The following is a 19,156-nucleotide window of genomic DNA, read 5'->3' on the forward strand; positions in this document are numbered from 1 at the left end:
TAACTCAGGAAGTTCAGGAACTTTTTTTTGCCCTACTGTCCGTAATCTTGGGTGAAACGTGTCCTTATCCTCTGTTATCTGAATATGGGTGCTGAAACATTAACCCGCCCCGTCCCGGAGACGTGAATTCACGTCCTCACATGATGTGCACTCATATCCCGGAGACGTAAATTAACGCGGCAACATTGCAAGATCCCTAATTTGCACAATTTTCAATTTTCGCAAGTGATTTTTGGCACGTATACACGGGACACCTTCCTCTACAAGATGCCAGGCAGGGACAATGCCTTACCCAGCATGACCTCTTCCCCCCCCTGCATGCCCTTTTCTCAGCAATTCACCTGTTATCAGTGACCTGGCCAGTAAAGCCGTGTCATGCCATGGTACAAAATTCAGGGCCAGAGTGATTCCCCAATCGATGACAATGTGGAGGACAAACATTAGAGGAAGAAACAGTCAGAAATGATGATCAGGTAATGTGGCAAAAAAAGGTAAATGGTGATGAGTTAGTGAGTGAAACAATGCTTATAATGCCTATATTACCGTTTGAAAACCAATATACTCTCATACTACATATAAATTCGTACCAAATAAATAAATAAATACCGTTTATGAGTGGTGTGGAATAGTTATCCTCCCATAGAACTCGTTTTCTTTGCAGCCAGCCTGATAGAAAACCCTTTAAGGTAAGGAGGTACTTCTACCTGGATCAAGTATTGTAAACCTCAGGTGAGCGATTTCTCTATGAATTTTTGATGTTTCTCACCAAAAGCGGATGTTTGAGCCAAAAAAAAATAAAAAGGTCCAAAAATGTCGGGACTGGGGCGTTCCACTGCCCAGAAAACGTCGGGATGGGGGTGGTTAAAATACATGTACTGTGAAAGGATGTACATGCTGTGGTGGCTGTTGAATTGTGGTCTGTGTTGTCTACTGCTGAAGTAATGAAGAGCCCCTTTCTCAAAACTGGTGGACACACTACATCTTTTTCCACATATTGGTTTACAACAGTTTCACCCAGCTGACCAGATATTTCCAACACTCTTTCATATGATATGCTAATTCCATTCTCATGAAGCTTGTCGGTCAATTCTCTTTTCCTTGTCTTGGCAAACACTTTCATACCAACATACACAGCAAATGGTGTGTTGCAGTCTTTTGAATGCCTGGGTTTTTTTAATCTTTCTCCATATTTTGTGTAGCAGTTGTACTGCAAAAGTTGTGCAATAGGTAGGTCTGATTTTACCACACCATGCATCAGATGTGATGTAATATCTACACCATGTTCAATGCTACACACAAACTGAAATAGTGCAGATGGAACAGCTTCTTCTCCAAACCCTTCTTTCAAGTCCATGGTGAATTGGGTCTTTTGATTGAGCATTTCTTTCCGTATCATATCAACAGTTTTAGCTAGGTGAATAGCTTCACTGTATTTGCAGGCATTAAAAAGAACTGAGCCTACATCCATTTTGAATTATAAAAGTACATCACGTCCTTTCTTATGCGTTTCAAGCTCAGGAATCCTAGTGTGTACCTGGTCCTTTAACCTGGTTGAATTGACATGTGGGGAATCCACACCAAGTTGTTCTAAGCAACGCTTGTACAGTGAGCATTTCTTTCCTTATAATATCAACAGCTTTGGGAGGTGAATAGCATCACTGTAGTTGCAGGCATAAAAAAGAACTGAGCCTACATCCATTTTGAATGATAAAAGTACATCACATCCTTTCTTATGGGCTTCAAGCTCAGGAATCCTAGTGAGTAACTGGTCCTTTAACCTGGTTGAATTGACATCTTGGGAATCCACACCAAGTTGTTCTAAGCGACGCTTGTACAGTGAGGCTAGAACAGACAAGCTAAATATAACTGGTGTTGTTTATTTATTGGTAGCTTTGCTATCCATGATGTAGATTACAAGTTCTGAAAAGGCCACAGGATATAACTCATTTCCTAGATTACTACAACCCTCCTCTTGCTTTATTAAATTAAGATGTGCTCCTTCTAAATTGTATAAATGAACTACAGTAGGCATTGTGGGTGATACTTCATCTCCTGAGCAACAGCATCACCAGCATTTAGCTTTTGCAAGGAGCTTTCCATGGTTTACAGTCTTGGCGTTTTGATTAAGTCTTTCATTCAGCTGCAGTCATCGCTTTCCGTAAATTTGATATTTCATCTTCTTCCTCACAGAAAAAGCATTCAACTTTAGGAGGATCTGAGGTTCTTTGTCTTTTGCCACGGTTTTCACCTGAGTCACCTGATGTGCTTGGAGTAACTCTCTTCTTCTGTGCTCTTTCTAGCTTGGTGTTATTAAACAGCAATCTGCAGCTGTTGTGATATCTTGCTTTATTTTGTATCAGTGTGGCTTCTGTACCTTCACCTTCATCTAGCCTTGCAGGATTAAGCAGCATTGGCATAACATTGATGACATGAAACAATGGTACATTTTTTACAGTGTTAATGTAACCAGCATAATCTTGTTTCCTTTGGAATGAAGTAAGTGATGAAATTAGCATTTCAATGTTTTTGTCCTTCTGACAAAGGCAGCATTTACTCCAGTCTGTTTGTTGTTTTGATTCTGCATCCATGTTTAAGAATTTCAAATGGCAGAGGCTGAGGGTTTATCCTTTTACCATCTTATGTTTACTTTGATAGATGGGATGCAGTTAGGTTCATGCAATTGCCTTACACCTAACCCGATCATTCATCCAGTGTCAGTTAAATCCCATGCGATCTGTACACCAACGTAAAGCCCCTGTTATCCTTGGCTCGACTCTCCTGCGCTGGCACAACCTGTCAGTTCAGGTGCGGCTATCTTATATGTTAGGGGCTTATCAGATAGCATTTGGGATGCTAAACCTGACGTTTAGCCGACATTGAGCCCCATGCTGAGTTGCACAGCAGTGTCTGTCACCAGTGTGCTCTGGTAGTGAGCAACATACACTCTTTTATTTCTCCTAGATGAATTTGCAGTATCTCTATCTTTGGAATGAGGAAAAATAGATCAATAAAATGACACCAAGATGTAAAAAAAAGAATAATTTTTATATTTAAGTGTTGTTTTAACATGCTATGGCGACCATCTTGATAAAATGGCTGCCATATTGGAGTTTTTCATAGCTAGCGCTTTTTTGTAAGAAAGTGACCTAGACACAACATTCACGCCAAATTTCATGTTTGTATCATCAGTTGAATGATTCTGCCCAAAAATCACATTTATCTGCTCCACTATATGTACCCCCGCTTCGACCAGTACACCATTCCTGTGTGAGACAGCCCTAGCATGTATTCAGTATGGTTGGTGGGTGTTAGTGCTGAAATGGTGACATGTGGAGATGTAGGAGGACTACTGGGCCCCAAGGAGGAATACTGGGACTTGGGAATAGGCCCTGAAACCTTTGCCTAGAAGTTGGACATGTACTGGTAAAAAAAAAAAATAATAATAAAAAATAAAAAAATAAAAAATCCATCATGTCTATGAAATGCCCATCTGTCTCCCCTGTTTCTGGTGAGAATAAGAAGCGGAAGGCAATTACTCCTGAGATGAAACTCAGTATAACATATGAGCATGAAGGTGGCCATGACACGTGAGCTTGGACTTTCGCAGTCAACGATCTCAGTACAGTATTAAATAATTAACATGAGATATTCAACACTTTATTATAAATAGGCTTTGTGTTAATGATTTTTCGGCCATGCTTTAGGCTATTGTTCTAAGCACATTCAAGGTAGGCTTGGCTAGGCTGTGATGTTCACTTGGGTAGGTATATTAAATGATTTCTAACTTACTAAATGCATTTTTTTACTTACAATTAGTTTCTTGGAATGTAACCCGTTGGTAAGTAGGGGAGGACCTGTATAATGGTTTATTGGCCATGATGCAAGCTTTATAAGTAGAGAATTTATTTAAAGTAAAGATTTAAGAACTGCTTCTCTCAAAATTCATGATTATTATTCTTTTATCTGCATGATGTCCATGTGCCATATTATTAATATAGTATATACATAAGCCAGAGTTGGAGTTGGGAAATATTATCACCCACTTCACAACCTTGATCATCATCGTCATAATCCTTATCCAGTATTCTACTAAAGATGTGATGAAAAGAATTCCAAAATAGGAACAGGAAAGCATTTCATCAACAGAGTGCCGAGTGAAATGGGCCATGTATCCATCTCCTAATCATTTAGTATGTCTGGGAAAAGTTGTGGTTGTGAGTGCATTCAAGTACTCGGGTAGTGCGATGAGTAAGGATGGAACTTTTGGGGATGAAGTGCTTGAAAGGGTACAGCAGGGAAGGAAGGTTGTTGGTTCACTGAAAGCAGTGATGAGAAATAGGGAGGTGAGTAAGTTAAGAAGTCACTACATGATAGTATTGTGATCCATACCCTAATGTATGGAAGCGAGGAATGGACCTTGATAGAGGAGAACAAGTCAAGAGTGAGAGCGGTGGAAATGAGTTACTTGCGAGGAGCATGTGGAGTGACATGGAGGGACAGGTTGACGAATGAAGAAGGAATGTTGTGGGGTGGATGTGGATGTGGTTGAGAAGATCAGGAGAAATACACTGAGGTGGTTTGGACATGTGGAGAGAATGGAGAATGAAAGACTGACTAAGAGGGTGTATGTAGGTGAGGTGGAGGGAGGGAGAGAGAGAGGAAGACCGAGGATGAGGTGGAGGGATGGAGTTGAACGGTATATGAGGGAAGGGGGAGTGAGATGGGGGGACGGTAGGCAAATGGTGGGTGACAGAGCAACTTGGAGGTGTTGTGTCTGCAGCCACCCTTTGTGGGATTAGGATGTCGGGCTGTAGATAGATAGATAGATTTTGGTTGATATCATATGACTAGTATTTACCATAATTCCTTAGGAACATAATCATATCTCTACCCTTCAACAGCTAACATGGCAAGGGCAGGACACCCTCTCCATCTTTGCCCCCAACCAAGTCGCAATGGACGAGGCACGGGAATTGTTACAGGAGTTCCTAGTAGATGATGAACCCACACTTGAGTTTGGTGGGATCTACACAGCCACAGTGAGGGAGGTGCGGGAGCAGGGGGTGATGGTCACACTGTATGACCATATGACGCCTGCACTACTCCATAACTCCCAGCTTGATATGCGCAAGGTCAGTACAGTACCCTTATTCAGATGTATGGTTCCAGCATTTGTTGTAGTATCCTGGATTTATGGTAGCTATCATCATTATCATCCTGACCCATTGTACTTTTCCATGTTCAATTGAGGTACAGAGAGATGGAGAACAGAGCTGTTTGATATTTGGAAGCAGTTCCATCCCTCTCAATTGCCATGCTGTGTGAATAGTAGAGTGAGGTGGGGGTAAACCAAACTGTTAGTGGAAAAATATTTGCCATAATTCAAGAAGAAGGCTTTACTGAAAACCAATAGTATCAAAAGATACCTCAGGAACAGCATTATCTTTGACAAATGTTTCTTATTGCTTATCATTGGCTAAGTTGGTTTTATGGTGTTTTTTAAAAAAAGGTGCCCCTTTATATGGATCACCCCCATATAGGGGATGATCTGTGCAGACAGTAGGGGTGAACTGTATAGTTCTGTGTTTTGCTAACACTCGAATGTGTAGTGCTAATTTGGTAACACATGAATGTGTAATACAATTTTATTATAGTTGTTATATTAAGTGAAAATGTAATTATTTGTTGGTGAAACATTCATCTACCCCTTTTCTTATATATTTCCTTAAACAGAGCACTGAAATGTATAATTTTGTTATTTTATCTTTAGCCTGCTTTTCTTTCTTTCATTCATTCATTCCTGTTCCTTCTGCCCATGGGTGACTTTACACTCCCTCTTCTGTCTTTCTTTCTGTGATTTTTCCTCTTCCTTCTGCCTGTGGGTCACTCTACATTGAGTGACAAGCCAAATGGTTTCCTGTACATCAGGAAACCATTTACTGTGCTGGGTGGTAACCATATAACCAAATTATGGCACCTGGTGGTTTAGTGGGTAATTAGGTGCTCCAGTTGGATTGAGCCTGTGTAGGTTTATGTCCAAAGGGTGGTTAGGGTTCATTGCTCATGTAATGCCACTCAGGAATGAGTGAGGGTGGTCGCTCTCTTCTTAATTGTCAGGACCAACTTGCCTAGCCCCGGTCTTCCATGCTTCTCATGGGGCAACATGGGACTGGATGATGGATGGATGGATGGATGGATTAAGAGGTGCCTTTTCATATTCATTTCTAACACGTGGCAAAAGTGAGTTAGAGAATGGAGAGAGAGAGAGAGAGAGAGAGGCAGGAAAAAGAAGGATGAGATGAGGAGGGAGAGTAAGAAGAGAGAGACGTGGGAAAAAGAAGGATGAGATGGGGAGGGAGGGTTAGAAGGGAGAGAGAAGCAGGAAAAGGAATGATAGAGAGAGAGAGAGAGAGAGACTGTGCCCTCTTATGATAGATATTCAAGAGACGTTCGAGAGAGAGAAGAGAGAGAGACTGTGCCCTCTTGTGATAATTCAAGAAACTTTCAAGAGAGAGAGAGAGAGACTGTGCCCTCTTGTGACAGATATTCAAGAAATTTTCTAGGTGTTTTAACATGTTTTTCCTGTTTCATTAATATCCTCTTTTGTGGGGGTAGAAAGTACAGTACTATATACCCCTATACGATACATCCCTTACCCACACCATGATGTTTATGGATTCATCACACAGGCCATGGGTTTGGTTAGTCAGCAGTGTCTTCAGATATCATAGCAGACAACCTCTGGTAGCTATTAAATGTTATACTATTGGAATCTACAAGCATTTATAGTCGAGAAACACTGTATCAGCAATGCTAAATATTATACTAGACCCCCGAGATTAAAAATCCTCACCATCTTCCACCACCTTTCATGATATAAATGCAGTACTACTGCCTCACTGGAAGGAAATGAGAACTTGTATATGGATTACCCCCAGTGTGATTTATCCCACCTCACCCTAGAGCAAAGGACATAAATAAGTAAAATAAAATGAAATGTAAAAGTTCAGTATTTTGCCTGTCTGTTAACCCCTTGATCACCGCAGTAATGTTTTGTGGTATGTGAGTGCCACACAAAAATTTGACTGTGCAGTACCGGAGAATATGCCCGTGGTTCTCCTGTACCACGCAAGTCCGTGGATGTGTTCAGGGAAGGCCTGAGTGCGGGACCAATGTTTATTGAAGACCACGTGGTGGCAACATTCTCGAGAAACATAAACAAACCGCTGGTCACATATTATCCTGCCACTGTGATGTCATAAAACATCATGAAATGTCATACCACGTCACAAATTTCCAGCCAATAATATGCCTCATTGATTAAGCCGCGCCGTCCCGACGACGTGAATTAACACGGCAACATTGCAAGGTCCCTAATTTGCACAATTTTCAATTTTCGCGAGTGATTTCGCTAGTGATTTTTGGCACGTATACATGGGACACCTTCCTCTATTCCTCTACAAGATGCCAAGCAGGAACAATGCCTTACACCGCATAACCTCTCCCCCCCCCCTGCACGCCATTGTCTCGGCAATTCACCTGTTACCAGTGACCTGGCCAATAAAGACATTCAGGGCCAGAGTGATTCCCCAATCGATGACAATGTGGAGGACAAAGTTTACATGGCATTAGAGGAAGAAACAGTCAGAAATGATGATCAGGTAATGTGGGAAAAAAAAGGTCATGAATGGTGATGAGTTAGTGAGTGTAACAATGCTTATAATGCCTATATTACTGTTTGAAAACCAATATACTCTTGTACTGCATATAAATTCGTACCAAGTAAATAAATAAATACTGTTCATGAGTGGATAAAATAGTTACCCTCCCATAGAACTCGTTTTCTTTGGTGCCAGCCTGTTAGAAAACCCAGTCAGGTAAGGAAATACTCGTACCTAAATCGAGTATTTTAAACCTCAGGTGAGCGATTTCTCTGTGAATTTTAGATGTTTCTCACCAAGAGCGGATGTTTGAGCCAAAAAAAAAAAAGGTCCAAAAACGTCGGGATGGGGCGGGTTAAAATAAATACCTCCAGCTTCCCAAGAATGATTCCAAAGCCCGGCCCCAGTGTTTCCCTGTCCTGCTCGAGTGTGTGTGCTACTTTATCGCCCCAGGAAACAATGGCGTCTTCCCCGCCAGACAGTAGTGATGAAGAATATGAGCTTGACACAAATGGTGAAGGGTTATTAGAAGATATCTCAGGATGAATATGATTCAGATTTGACCCAGATAAGGAAGAAATAAGTGATATAAGTAGTGAGAGAAGTGATGATACGTTGTCTTGCAGCAGCGGTGGTGAAGACCCCCTGTGTCCTTCCCAAACAGCCCTCCTGCAGGAGACAGGGGATCACCCGCAGGGGCATCGTCTCCCAGACTTCCTTCGTCCAGGGGGGTGCAGGGAGGCCCTTCACTCTGGGGGCCTCGACCTGGTGAGAGGCCCTCGTGTAGGAGCCTCGTCGGTGGGGTGCAGGGAGGCCCGCCGGTCTAGGGGCCTCGACCTGGTAGGTGGCCCTCGGGGCTGGGGCCAAACAATTCTAGGAGCCGGGCCTGCCGCCTCTTGCTCCTGACGGAGGGCCGTGGTGGAGTGGGGCCCAGACAGCCCTGCTCAGGGGCCTGTTGACCGGCACTGGAGGTCCGGGTGCTGCGGTTGCCTATAGGGCAAGGCGCCATCAGGAGGGAACTGCGGCACCTCTTTCTTGGGGCGTCCATCAGGGGTCGGGGTTGTCCAGGGGTTGGCTGCAGGGCTGGTACAGGACCCCTCCACCACTCTAGGAACGGCAGCACCTCCGGGGAACCACACCTGGAGGGAGAGAGAGAAGGGCGTCCCATGCAACCGAGAGGTAGGGGGCCGGCCGCGCAAGGGACCTTCCCCTCCGGGAGAACCCTAGGAGCTGTAGATGAAGGGCGTATGATGGCTGTGTTGGCAGTTCCACAGCTCCTGAGGGTAGCAGCTGAAGGGCGTATGATGGCCGCTCCTTCCCCCACACGTATGATGGCCATGTTGGCGATGCTGCTCCCAAAGGAGTAAGAGGCAGATGAGGGGTGTACGATGGCTGCTCCCTCCCCGGCATGTACGATGGCCATGTGTGCGGTGCTGCCTGCCTGACGGGAAGTAACTGAAGGGCGTACAATGGCGACTCCTTCCCCCACACATACGATGGCCGTGTTGGCGGTGTTACTCCTGTAGGAGGAGGAGGAAGTGGATGAGGGGCGTACGATGGCCACTCTCTCCCCGACACGTACGATGGCTGTGTTCGCGGTTCCACTTCTCCTTCCTTTGCCTGTCAGTGTGTGCTTAATAGCTACTCCACAGAGGCCGTCTCCAAATAGGTCTGTAACCGAAGGGCATACGATGGCCGCTCCTTCCCCCACACGTACGAGTGCTGTGTTGGCGGTGTTACAGGGGGAAACAACTGAGGGGCGTACGATGGCCACTTCCTCCCCGGTACGTACGATGGCCATATCTGCGGTGTTGCTTGGGACTGTTTCTGGAGCAGTCCCACCCCAAACCTGGTGAAGGCTGCCCCACTTGCAGGGTCGTTCCCTCTTCCTGCATGGTCGCCATTGGGTTGGTTCCGCGGAAGAGGGACCCAAGGTGGGGGCGCCCCGGCACCCTTCTTGCTCCGGTCCAGGCTTACCTTGCCCTGGCCTGCTGTGGTGTCCTCCTGGGGTGGTGGTGGGGCTGCGAGTTGGGAGTGGGGTGGGTGGTGGTGGGGTGGTTGGTCCAGCGGCGGCGGCGGTGTGTATTTTACAAGTCATGCTTGTTTGCCATTTTTACCTGCCTCTTTCCCTGCTCTAACTCCTTTACTATCTCTTACTTCTGGGCATATGTGAAGTTGCACTGCCTTCTGGTTGGCTGGGGGTGATCTGGTGGCATGACTGAGTCAGTGTCCTCACTCAGCACTGAAACACAAAGAAAATCTTGCTGCACAGCACAGGTAGAACTCAGTGAGACATGAGAAAGGACTGATAGCTGTATGTTCAGTTGGTCTGAAATGTGTTGGGAAGCGCAAAAGTGAATGAAGAATGTGGAGCTGAACGTAAACCTACAAGACCACTGTCCACATGGATGAAAAAAAAAAAAAAAAAAAAAAAATCTGACTGGCAAACATTTTTGTTCCCATTTCATCCCCTAAAATTGCAAAATCCATAAATTTTTGTCTTAGCATATGGCCTTCAAGTGTACCTAGGACAGGAACCCAGATGTAAGCTGGCCAGCCATGGCGAGTCTGGCGGGTGTCGTTACCACGCGCAGCTGTCAGCTTTTGTCGCCAGGCCTGGCCAGCTGACTTCCCGCATAAGCTTGAGTTTTTCCTCATGTTGATTGTGACCTGTTGCATTATGCGTGTTAGAACAAAGACATTTTACTCAGCTGCGTGTTGTTCAAGGATTGACTGTATGATACATGAAATGCTTATGTGGAATGGGGTAACATGAATCCCTAGAGTTTTACATACATCTGATGAGATCTGAATGCTGTATTAATGTTTTTAGGCTGTAGCTCATGTGCTACACCTTGAATGTCACCCTAAGTATGAAAAAGCTTATCCTTGGTTGTTACGAAGTGTTTTTAGTGTTTAACATGCATATTTTTTTTACATTACATGAAAAAAAATTTTTTTTGTAATGCTGGGTTGAATTAGGCTCGACTTCTCGTACCTATTTCACCCAACGTGGAGCGGGGTCCTCTTTCGAGACCGGAGCTAGTGCAATAAAGAGAGGTAGGACATAAAAACCTTCGGCAACACCATACACGTATATTACCACAGTCAGACACAGGATACTTCAGCAGATATTACAACACAATATAGAGCAATACAAAAACCTTATCTAAAATATTGTGTATCTCGCAGGATACTAGCTTTCTAGATACTAATGACAATACAGCAAATCTTAGTACTAGGAGTGCAGTAAATACAGGTGCGCGCGGAGCGCGTGAGGGGGAGGGGGGTTTGTGATCCACCAGGAGGAGGTAGGGGAGACACGGAGAGTGACTTAAAACGGCGAGGAGGTAGTTATGGTAATATTGAAGGATGCCCGATGTTAGCAAGGGAGTTTAGGTGTTTTCTGTTGGCGAAGATTCTTTGACAAATAACTCTAATTCTTACTTTGGCTTTAAGAGCGGGAGCGAGGAATGGAGAGAGTTTTTAGGAATAGCGTGCGGAGGAGGGGAATATCGTTAATACTCGCCTTCCTTGATATTTTGATGGAAATATGGTTTCTATAGGCACCACTTATTCGTTACACATCTCCTCGGTATGATATGTAGACTCTCGCTTCACAACGTGTAACAAAGTCGGAATACTCGTAAATACTATTTCACCATATTACTTAGAGACTAGCCAATAGAACTCCAGTAATATTTTAGTCTTTCTCCGGGTTCTAGAGATATGTCTTTAGAAAGATTCGGGGTGGCACTCACACGTATTTTCACTTTAGGTCTCAACCCACATTCTCGTCCTTCAACTGGATATTGTGTTCTGATTTACCCCAATAGAGATTACATAAAGTCACTGCACAATACTCATTCTAAGAGACAGGGAGTCACACTTAACCTACTTCACGATTATTACAGGGTCACTCGTATTTCCTCATGGAGGGAAACAAGGACACGTCATCGGCGATCCGGTCGGACTGAGGGCGTCGTCCGGGCGGGGCGAGCCGGGAGGGCACGGGGCGGCTCGCGAGGGCGTCCTGTCACGTCCGGGGGTTTCCGGACTGGGCTCCGGCGTAAGGCCCGTAGGACTGGGGCCGAAGAGGTCTAGGAACCTCTGGGTCAGGTCCCGGCGTCGCGGGGGCGTGGTGAGGTCTTGCCCGGGTGTCCTAGGGCGGGCCGGAAGAGGCGACAGACTGCGGTCTCCCACGACCAGGGGCGCCGTCAGGGGAGGGCTGCGGCAGCGGCTGTCACAGGGGACCGACAGGTGTGTCTGCTCGAAGGCCACGCGTAGGGAACAGAGGCCGGGGGAAACAGGGAGGTCCCTCCGAGATATTCTGGAGCGAGACCCCTGAAGTTCAACCTCCAGTTGTGGAGACGTCCCTCTCCTCACTACACCCTGGGAGTGGCCATCGATCGTCTCTACCTGGACACTGGGGGAGCGACCATTGATCGTCTCTACCCGAATATTGTGGGAGCGACCATTGATCGTCTCGACCGGAGTGCTGAGGGAGCGACCGTTGATCGTCTCTACCTGAGCTTTGGGGGAGCGACCATTGATCGTCTCTACCTGGATTTTGGGGGAGCGACCATTGATCGTCTCTACTCGAGCACTGTGGGAGCGACCATTGATCGCCTCGACCGGAGGGCTAAGGGAGCGACCATTGATCGTCTCTACCTGGGCGTTATGGGAGCGACCATTGATCGTCTCTACCTGGGCGTTATGGGAGCGACCATTGATCGTCTCTGCCGGGGTTTTAAGGGAGCGACCATTGATCGTCTCTACCTGGATGTTGTGGGAGCGACCATTGATCGTCTCGACCAGGGTCCTAAGGGAGCGACCGTTGATCGTCTCTACCTGTTCACTGTGGGAGCGACCATAGATCGTCTCTACCTGTTCACTGTGGGAGCGACCATAGATCGTCTCTACCTGTTCACTGTGGGAGCGACCATAGATCGTCTCTACCTGTTCACTGTGGGAGCGACCATAGATCGTCTCTACCTGTTCACTGTGGGAGCGACCATAGATCGTCTCTACCAGAGGGGCGCTGCCTGGAGTATTGTTTCTGACTCCACCCCTAGCTAACTCGGTGATTCCGCCACGCGAAGGTAGTGTCTTTCGCCTATGGTGGCGGCGGCGTGGTGGTTGAATGTCACAGGGGCGCACGGCCCGGGCTGACATACGTCGTTGTTGCCCAGAGTGGTGGTGGCTGGTGGCGGCTACCCCGTGGGGTCCGAGTGGGGGTGTCGGCATTCTTGAGGGCGAACTCCGCCGCTTCTGGTTCGCCTCGTTGTCGGGGATACTATGGTATTCTCCGGAATATTCCGGAGTACCGTATGTGTGTCCGTCAAAGCCACGCATTTCAATTTTGCTACCCAACTTCGTGACGTATATAAAAATTAGCGAGGTTTTTGTGAGTAGTTTGCACCTTATAGTGAAGGTGTTTTAGTCTATACCTTAAGGTCCTAAATGGCCTTGTGGGGGTTTCCGTTACTTTGACACCCAGGCCCAAAAAGGCTGGTAGAGCAGTTGCAATAAAAAACTGCATTCAGTAACCTATTCCAAAACCATCCCAGTTATATGGGAGGAGGGCTCCAGCTCACCAGCGGAGTGGGGGGTTAGCCCCCCAACCATGTCTCTACCTCTGCTTACCCCCCTCAGTCGATGCCTTATGTGACGTATCCCACTCTTTCTACCCTTCCTATTGCCACTGTGACATGGAGGTGAGGTTTGGCTGTAACAGTATCTCCCCTCCTGGCCCCCCCCTCCACTCACCTTACCCTCCTGGCTTGGCTGCTGAGAGACTTATCCCTCATCACTTCTTCCTACTCAGATGTGCAGATAAAGGCGATATTTCCATGTTCTACACTCCCTCCCTCTGGAAATTTCCCACCCTTCCTCCACCTTCCTCCTTTCCTCCACTGTATTATTCCCCTACGCCCTCGCGTGACGCATAGAATGAGGAATCATTTCCCAACTATATTGCACTTTATAAACCTAAAATAAGACTTTTGCTTTTATTGTAGCAATACCTAGTGTATGTATAGTAATATGTATGTTATTAGCCCAATGTAATGTATATTATTAGGAATTTACCATGCATTATCGTATTTTTCTGTGGTTTACGTCTCTGTGCCACTGCTTTTTTTTTTTTTTTTTTTTTTTTTTTTTTTTTTTTTAAACCTTTAGCGTTGTAATTATTTGCTTTCCTACGGTAAGTGAAACATTTTTGCACATGTAAAGCCGTGTTATACTTTTATGTTAAAGACATATCATGATATTTATTATATTATCATCTTTGTAGTAATGAATTCATTGTTGAATGTATCTTTTTTCTTCATGAATTTTTTTTTTTTCCAGGAATTTTTTTTCGGGATATGAAATTTTTCGTTCAGGTTTAGTTAGGCAATGTTCAGTCATGTCTAGGAACATTATTCACCTTGAATATCTTGACAGGTGAGTCACCGTAATGAGGCCATTGTTTGCCTTTCGCCAGGCTGGGAAGGGTAACTTATTTTCTTTGCTGCGCTGCTGTGTGAAAACTACTCGGTCAGTCTGGATGAGACTTACATCTTCCCAGTTGTGTAAATTCTTGATCTTGAAATATATGCCTTAAATTTTGCCATTTACAATACTTCAGAAAACACCCCTTTTTTTTGCGGTTAAGGAGGGGGGGGGGGTTGAATGAATTGCGGACTGTAGGGATTAAAGCTTAGCTTTGCAACCGTTAAGGGATGCTAGTCCCCATACTGTATGTATGTGGTGTCTCTTGAACCTGGGCCATCTGTACCACACTTACCGATTCTCCTGAGGCCAGCTGTAATTTCTTGTGTACTGTAGGTATTTGCTAAGATAACTCTAGAAATTAGTTATGCAGCGTATTCTGAGTCCCGGCTCCTCGGGGACAGATATGGTGCAACCTTGGGTTCATTGTTTTCGACTGGGTCAGTCACAGACAAGGAAAGAAAGTCCAAATACCGCTGGTCAAAAGGCACACATATATTAACAGCAGGAAATTACACACACACAATCTGTGAGCAAAACGTGTGGAATATACAATAACCCAAAATAGCTCTTACAATAATTCCTTTCCACCTAGTTCAGCAAGCTTGACCATTACAGTATTCTACCTTTCCTAATATAATTTCCACACACTGTCACAGGTATGTTTCACCGATACACCAGACGCATTAGGTCTCGAGTATATTACAAGGACAGTCAAGTATATCTCAATATATCAGACGCATAACATAGACGGCAGTGTATACTCAAGTCCTTATGTATAGACGATCGCGTAACATAGACGGTTTCCTATGCTAGTTATATGCATCCGCGTGACATGGACCCTAGCTATCCTTATGCTACGTGTGCGTTACAGAGGACGAGAGGATATAGCACTTAGGATCTATCCGTGCGTGAGGGGCGCAGGGGGAGGGAGGGGGGGGGACGGTAATATTGGGTCTCTGTCAGGGTAGGTGACTAGGGGTCTAGGGCTTGGAGTTTGGGGTGACGGGGCAGCACAAAGGGGGGGGGGGTGCTCTGGTGTGATCGGTCCATGTGTAACACTGTGGGGGAGGTCACACTTGGGGCAAACCCGTGGCTTGGTGCCACACACTCCACACGTAAGGTTATGGCCACAAGAGTTCACAATTACACAAGGGAGGGGGAGCAACACTGGGGAAACACAGGAGGGGTGCACCGAAGTGGGGAGGGAAAGGGGGCTAGTCCACTGGGGTGGGGCTCAGAAACACTTGGGAGGGTAAACAGCCTTAGAGTCTCTTACTCACAGTACTGGCGGAGTGGAGGGCACGGGTCATGGGTGGCAGGGGGGCCTATGCCAGGAGCTTTATGTGGTGGCCGGGCATCGGGGGTTGGCCGTCCAGAGTGTAGTACGGGGGTAAGTCATTTGTGGGGTTGCCACAAGTCCTGGAGGAGTTGGTGGGCGGCTCCCTAGCTGTAGTGGCCCAGCAGGAGGTGGGGCTTTCTGAGCTAGGGCCAAAAGGCACGCCACTCGGCGCTGGCCCTTAGTCATCGTCGGGGTCCTGTGGGCGGACCTGGGGTGGCCCAGGCCTAGGGTCGACTGAGGGGAGGGCGGTGCCCTGACTAAGCCACTGTTACATCCGGCAGGGGCGGCCGTCAGGGAGGAACTGCGTCCACCTGTGCCGGGGGAGGTCCAGCAGCTGCAGCAGGCATCGGGGGAGCCCCGCTGGCTCCTAGGGCTGTGGTCTCGTCTGCGGGAGGAGGCCATCAGGACTGGACTGTGGCCTCTCGTCCTGGCAGAGTCCAGCAGCACCTGGGAGGACGGGGCTGCAGGGACAGGACACCTGGCCTCGGGGATGTCTTGCCTGGTCTGGTCTCTGGCGGGGTACCTGTAGGGGAGCAGATCCCACCCTCTTGGAGAGAAATGCGGGGAGAGGGATGCCCCACTCTGCCGCAGGAGGGATGGTCAAAGCAAGAGGCACTACCCTCTGTAGGAGCTTAGCGACTCTCGGAGGGAGGGCGGCTGACGGCCGGCTCTCCTTGGCGGGCTCAAGAGGCCCTGCCGAAACTCTGGTCCAGGGTGTGCGGGGGAGGTCCAGGGGAAGCTCCCTCCTCAAGGCGGCCCTGTTGGGCACTGCCTGTGTTCCTGCTGAGGACAGAAGTGGAGGAGGAGTGTGAGGGGACTCCTCCTGGCACCACAGACCCTGGCGGCTGGAAGAGGGCACCCAGCGGGTTCTCCCGGCAATAGTCACAGCTCTGGCAGAGACTGCACTCCTGCTGCAGGGTCTGGGTCACCTGTCTGGTGACATCGAGAGGAAGAGGCCTGGTGGGCACTCCCGGCCTAAGCCGCAGCTCCGGTGGAGTCTGTCCTCCTTCCTTCAGGGTTGAGGCAGCCCTGGGGGACGACCAGCGGCCTGTCCTCAGTGGTACCTCCGGCGGAGTGTACCCCAGGGCTTGCCTCCCTCCTGGGGAGTACTGGTGAAGGTCGTCTGGTGGACATGCTGATGTGCCAGCTCCCGAAGCTGGGTGGCAGTGGGTGGAGAACTGGCGGTCACTCCACCCACAGTATACCTGGTGGGTTCTACTGTGCCGCTGCTCCCTTGGGGTATAACAAACCTTGAGGCTCTTCCTGAGTCCTCTGTTAAATAGGAGGCCGATCCGGTGGACTCGGCATCCGAGGGTTTGTTTGGGATCTTGCCACTGCAAGTCCCACCCTGATTCTGGCGAGCATTCCCTCTGCTGAAGTGTAGTGTACTTTTACTGTACAATGTCTGATGGTCTAGCTGCAGGGAAGAGGGGCGTCGGGTCACAGAGGAGATACGTCGTTTATGCTCGGCAGGTGAAAAGAGCCTCTCTGTCATCTCCTTGTGGGGTGGGGTCACCTCCCTGTACCCTTCTCCTAGGGTGGTGGTGTCTGGCTCGCTCCGCCAAGCCGATATTTCAAAATTGTTGGATATTAAGTTAGCAAGAAAAATTAACACTTTGAGTCCAGTGATGTAATTTCTGTTTTATGTTTGATACCCCCTGGCTGTTAAGGCCTTTCATATTGCAGACATTATTGGAGACCATCTCTAACTCGTCAAGCTTGGGAAACGTGACAAAACCAAAATATGTTTTGAGATACTGTTGCAGGAACTTTTTAGAATAAATAGTTGGATTGAGCTGGTAATTCTTTGCCAGTAACTTAGCTTTTACAAGTATAAATGAAATGGCTGGCAGAGATCATTAAAGTAAATTGTAAATAAAGATTGTAGCTAAGACTAGAGGAATGACATTGGACAGTAACATGTCAGATCACATGCAATTGTATGTGAAGGGTAAGGGTAACAGGTGAAGTTGAAGTCATCTGCAGTGGTTATGAATGTTAATTAGCCCCTCCATGCAACTCCATAACATAGAGGACTTCTTTTCCAGTTTAGAGAAACATCTTTTGATAATCTTCTTAGTTCAGTTTCAGTTGTTTGCTCTGCAACCAGGTATCAGATGCATTTCATGGTAGTAATTGTATTTCTGATTTGTGCATGAAGTTTTCTGTTCAGTTTCTTCCATTTCCATGATTTTTTATCCAACCCAAAAATTGGGAAAGAGTGATTGTGGTTTAATGATAAAAGAATAGTCTTTTTGCAACAACCTCTGTATTTATATATTTAACCAAACCCAACTTTTGTGGGCAGATCCAGCACCCAAGTGCCCTAGGCCTAGAGGTAGGGCAGGAACTGAAGGTTAAATATTTTGGTCGCGATCCAGCCACTGGTCAGATGAGGCTGTCACGGCGGGCACTGCAAGCCATCACATCCTCTGTGAAGAACCTCCATAAAGCTGACCCGGCTTAGTCACTCATATTGTGCCAATGCTTCACATTTAAAATCAAAGGTGCATGGCGGCAAGGCAGAAAGCAGCATGAAGTGAGGACTACCTACTGGGCACATATTTTGCACACACTACTGTGATGCTGTCAGGTTGGTAAGAAATTGCAGCATCAGGGTCCTACACTGTCTGCATTGCAATATCACAACACCTGGGAAAATACTAGCAAGGACTGCTTAAGATAAGTTCAGAAATTACTGTCTCACACTACATCTCCACTTTTTTCTCCCTTTCCTCATATAACCTTAGCCATTCTTACTCATGTTCATCAGATAAGCAATTCCTCTCTCTCTCTCTCCTCCCATACATAACCTCTCTACCATTTTCGTTCTTCTCCTAAAATCTGCCTCCTGTTTCTAACTCTCCTAGAATCCACTTATTTATCTCTTTTATGGTCTGATACTCTCTTTAACTTGTAGGTTGTGACATAGTCTCCAAATAGTGTGATGGAAGATTGCTACATACTTTTCAGAAAAGGATACAAAATTTTAATATACTGCAGTGAATTTTGGGTTGAGATGTTGTCAGCCGACTGTTAGTATGTCATTTACAGGGTAATGATATGTGGTGGGAACCATCGTCCACTCATTTGATGTAATGCTGCCTACTTCTTCTATAGCCTTTATCATTTTTTTCTTTGTCTCATGTTATTTTTCCCATCCTTCTTGGCACTTTTTATTACTCTTCCTTCTGCTTCAGGTGGCTCTACACTGAGTGACAAGCCTAATGGTATTTTGTAACTCAGAAAACCATTTACATTGCTGGGTGGTAACCATATAAACAAATAATTGGGTGATGTGGAGTATACCGTGGTGCCTGTAACAGGGTGGAGACAAATGCAACATCCATCCAGGAACTAAATCTCCAGATTCTTCCCTGTGTCTCGCTCTAGCAGGGTGCTGTCTTCCGCAAGGGAACATTGGTTCACTGCACAAGATGGCCCTAGAGGGATGATTGTTTGTCTGCTGTTAATGGTTCTGCTCAGACAGACCGGGGTTATTCAACAACAACACCGTAAATGAATCTTTTCACCCTGAACCCAAAGGACATTGTATTATCTTATTTAACTTGTCATTGCCCTCCAAAACCTTAATCTTCAATCATTCAGTTTTGCATACTATGAGATACATACCTACAAATAAGCAAATATGTAC

At 46.5% G+C, this 19,156-nt stretch overlaps 1 protein-coding gene across 1 annotated transcript in view; it reads left to right on the plus strand.

Moving 5' to 3' along the window:
• Positions 1 to 18,004, plus strand: part of PNPase (polyribonucleotide nucleotidyltransferase 1) — a 175,217-nt gene extending 157,213 nt beyond the window's left edge. The window contains exons 13-14 of the mRNA XM_080274224.1: positions 4,902 to 5,132; positions 17,810 to 18,004. Of these exons, the coding sequence (XP_080130350.1) occupies positions 4,902 to 5,132; positions 17,810 to 17,968 (390 nt within the window). The 3' untranslated portion in view covers positions 17,969 to 18,004. The remainder of the gene's footprint in view (positions 1 to 4,901; positions 5,133 to 17,809) is intronic.
• Positions 18,005 to 19,156: the final 1,152 nt, after the last annotated feature.

This window comes from Coenobita brevimanus, chromosome 57, assembly GCF_032717465.1.
Source record: "Coenobita brevimanus isolate Jiangsu-jjx chromosome 57, ASM3271746v2, whole genome shotgun sequence".
Classification (NCBI taxonomy): Eukaryota; Metazoa; Arthropoda; class Malacostraca; order Decapoda; family Coenobitidae; genus Coenobita; species Coenobita brevimanus.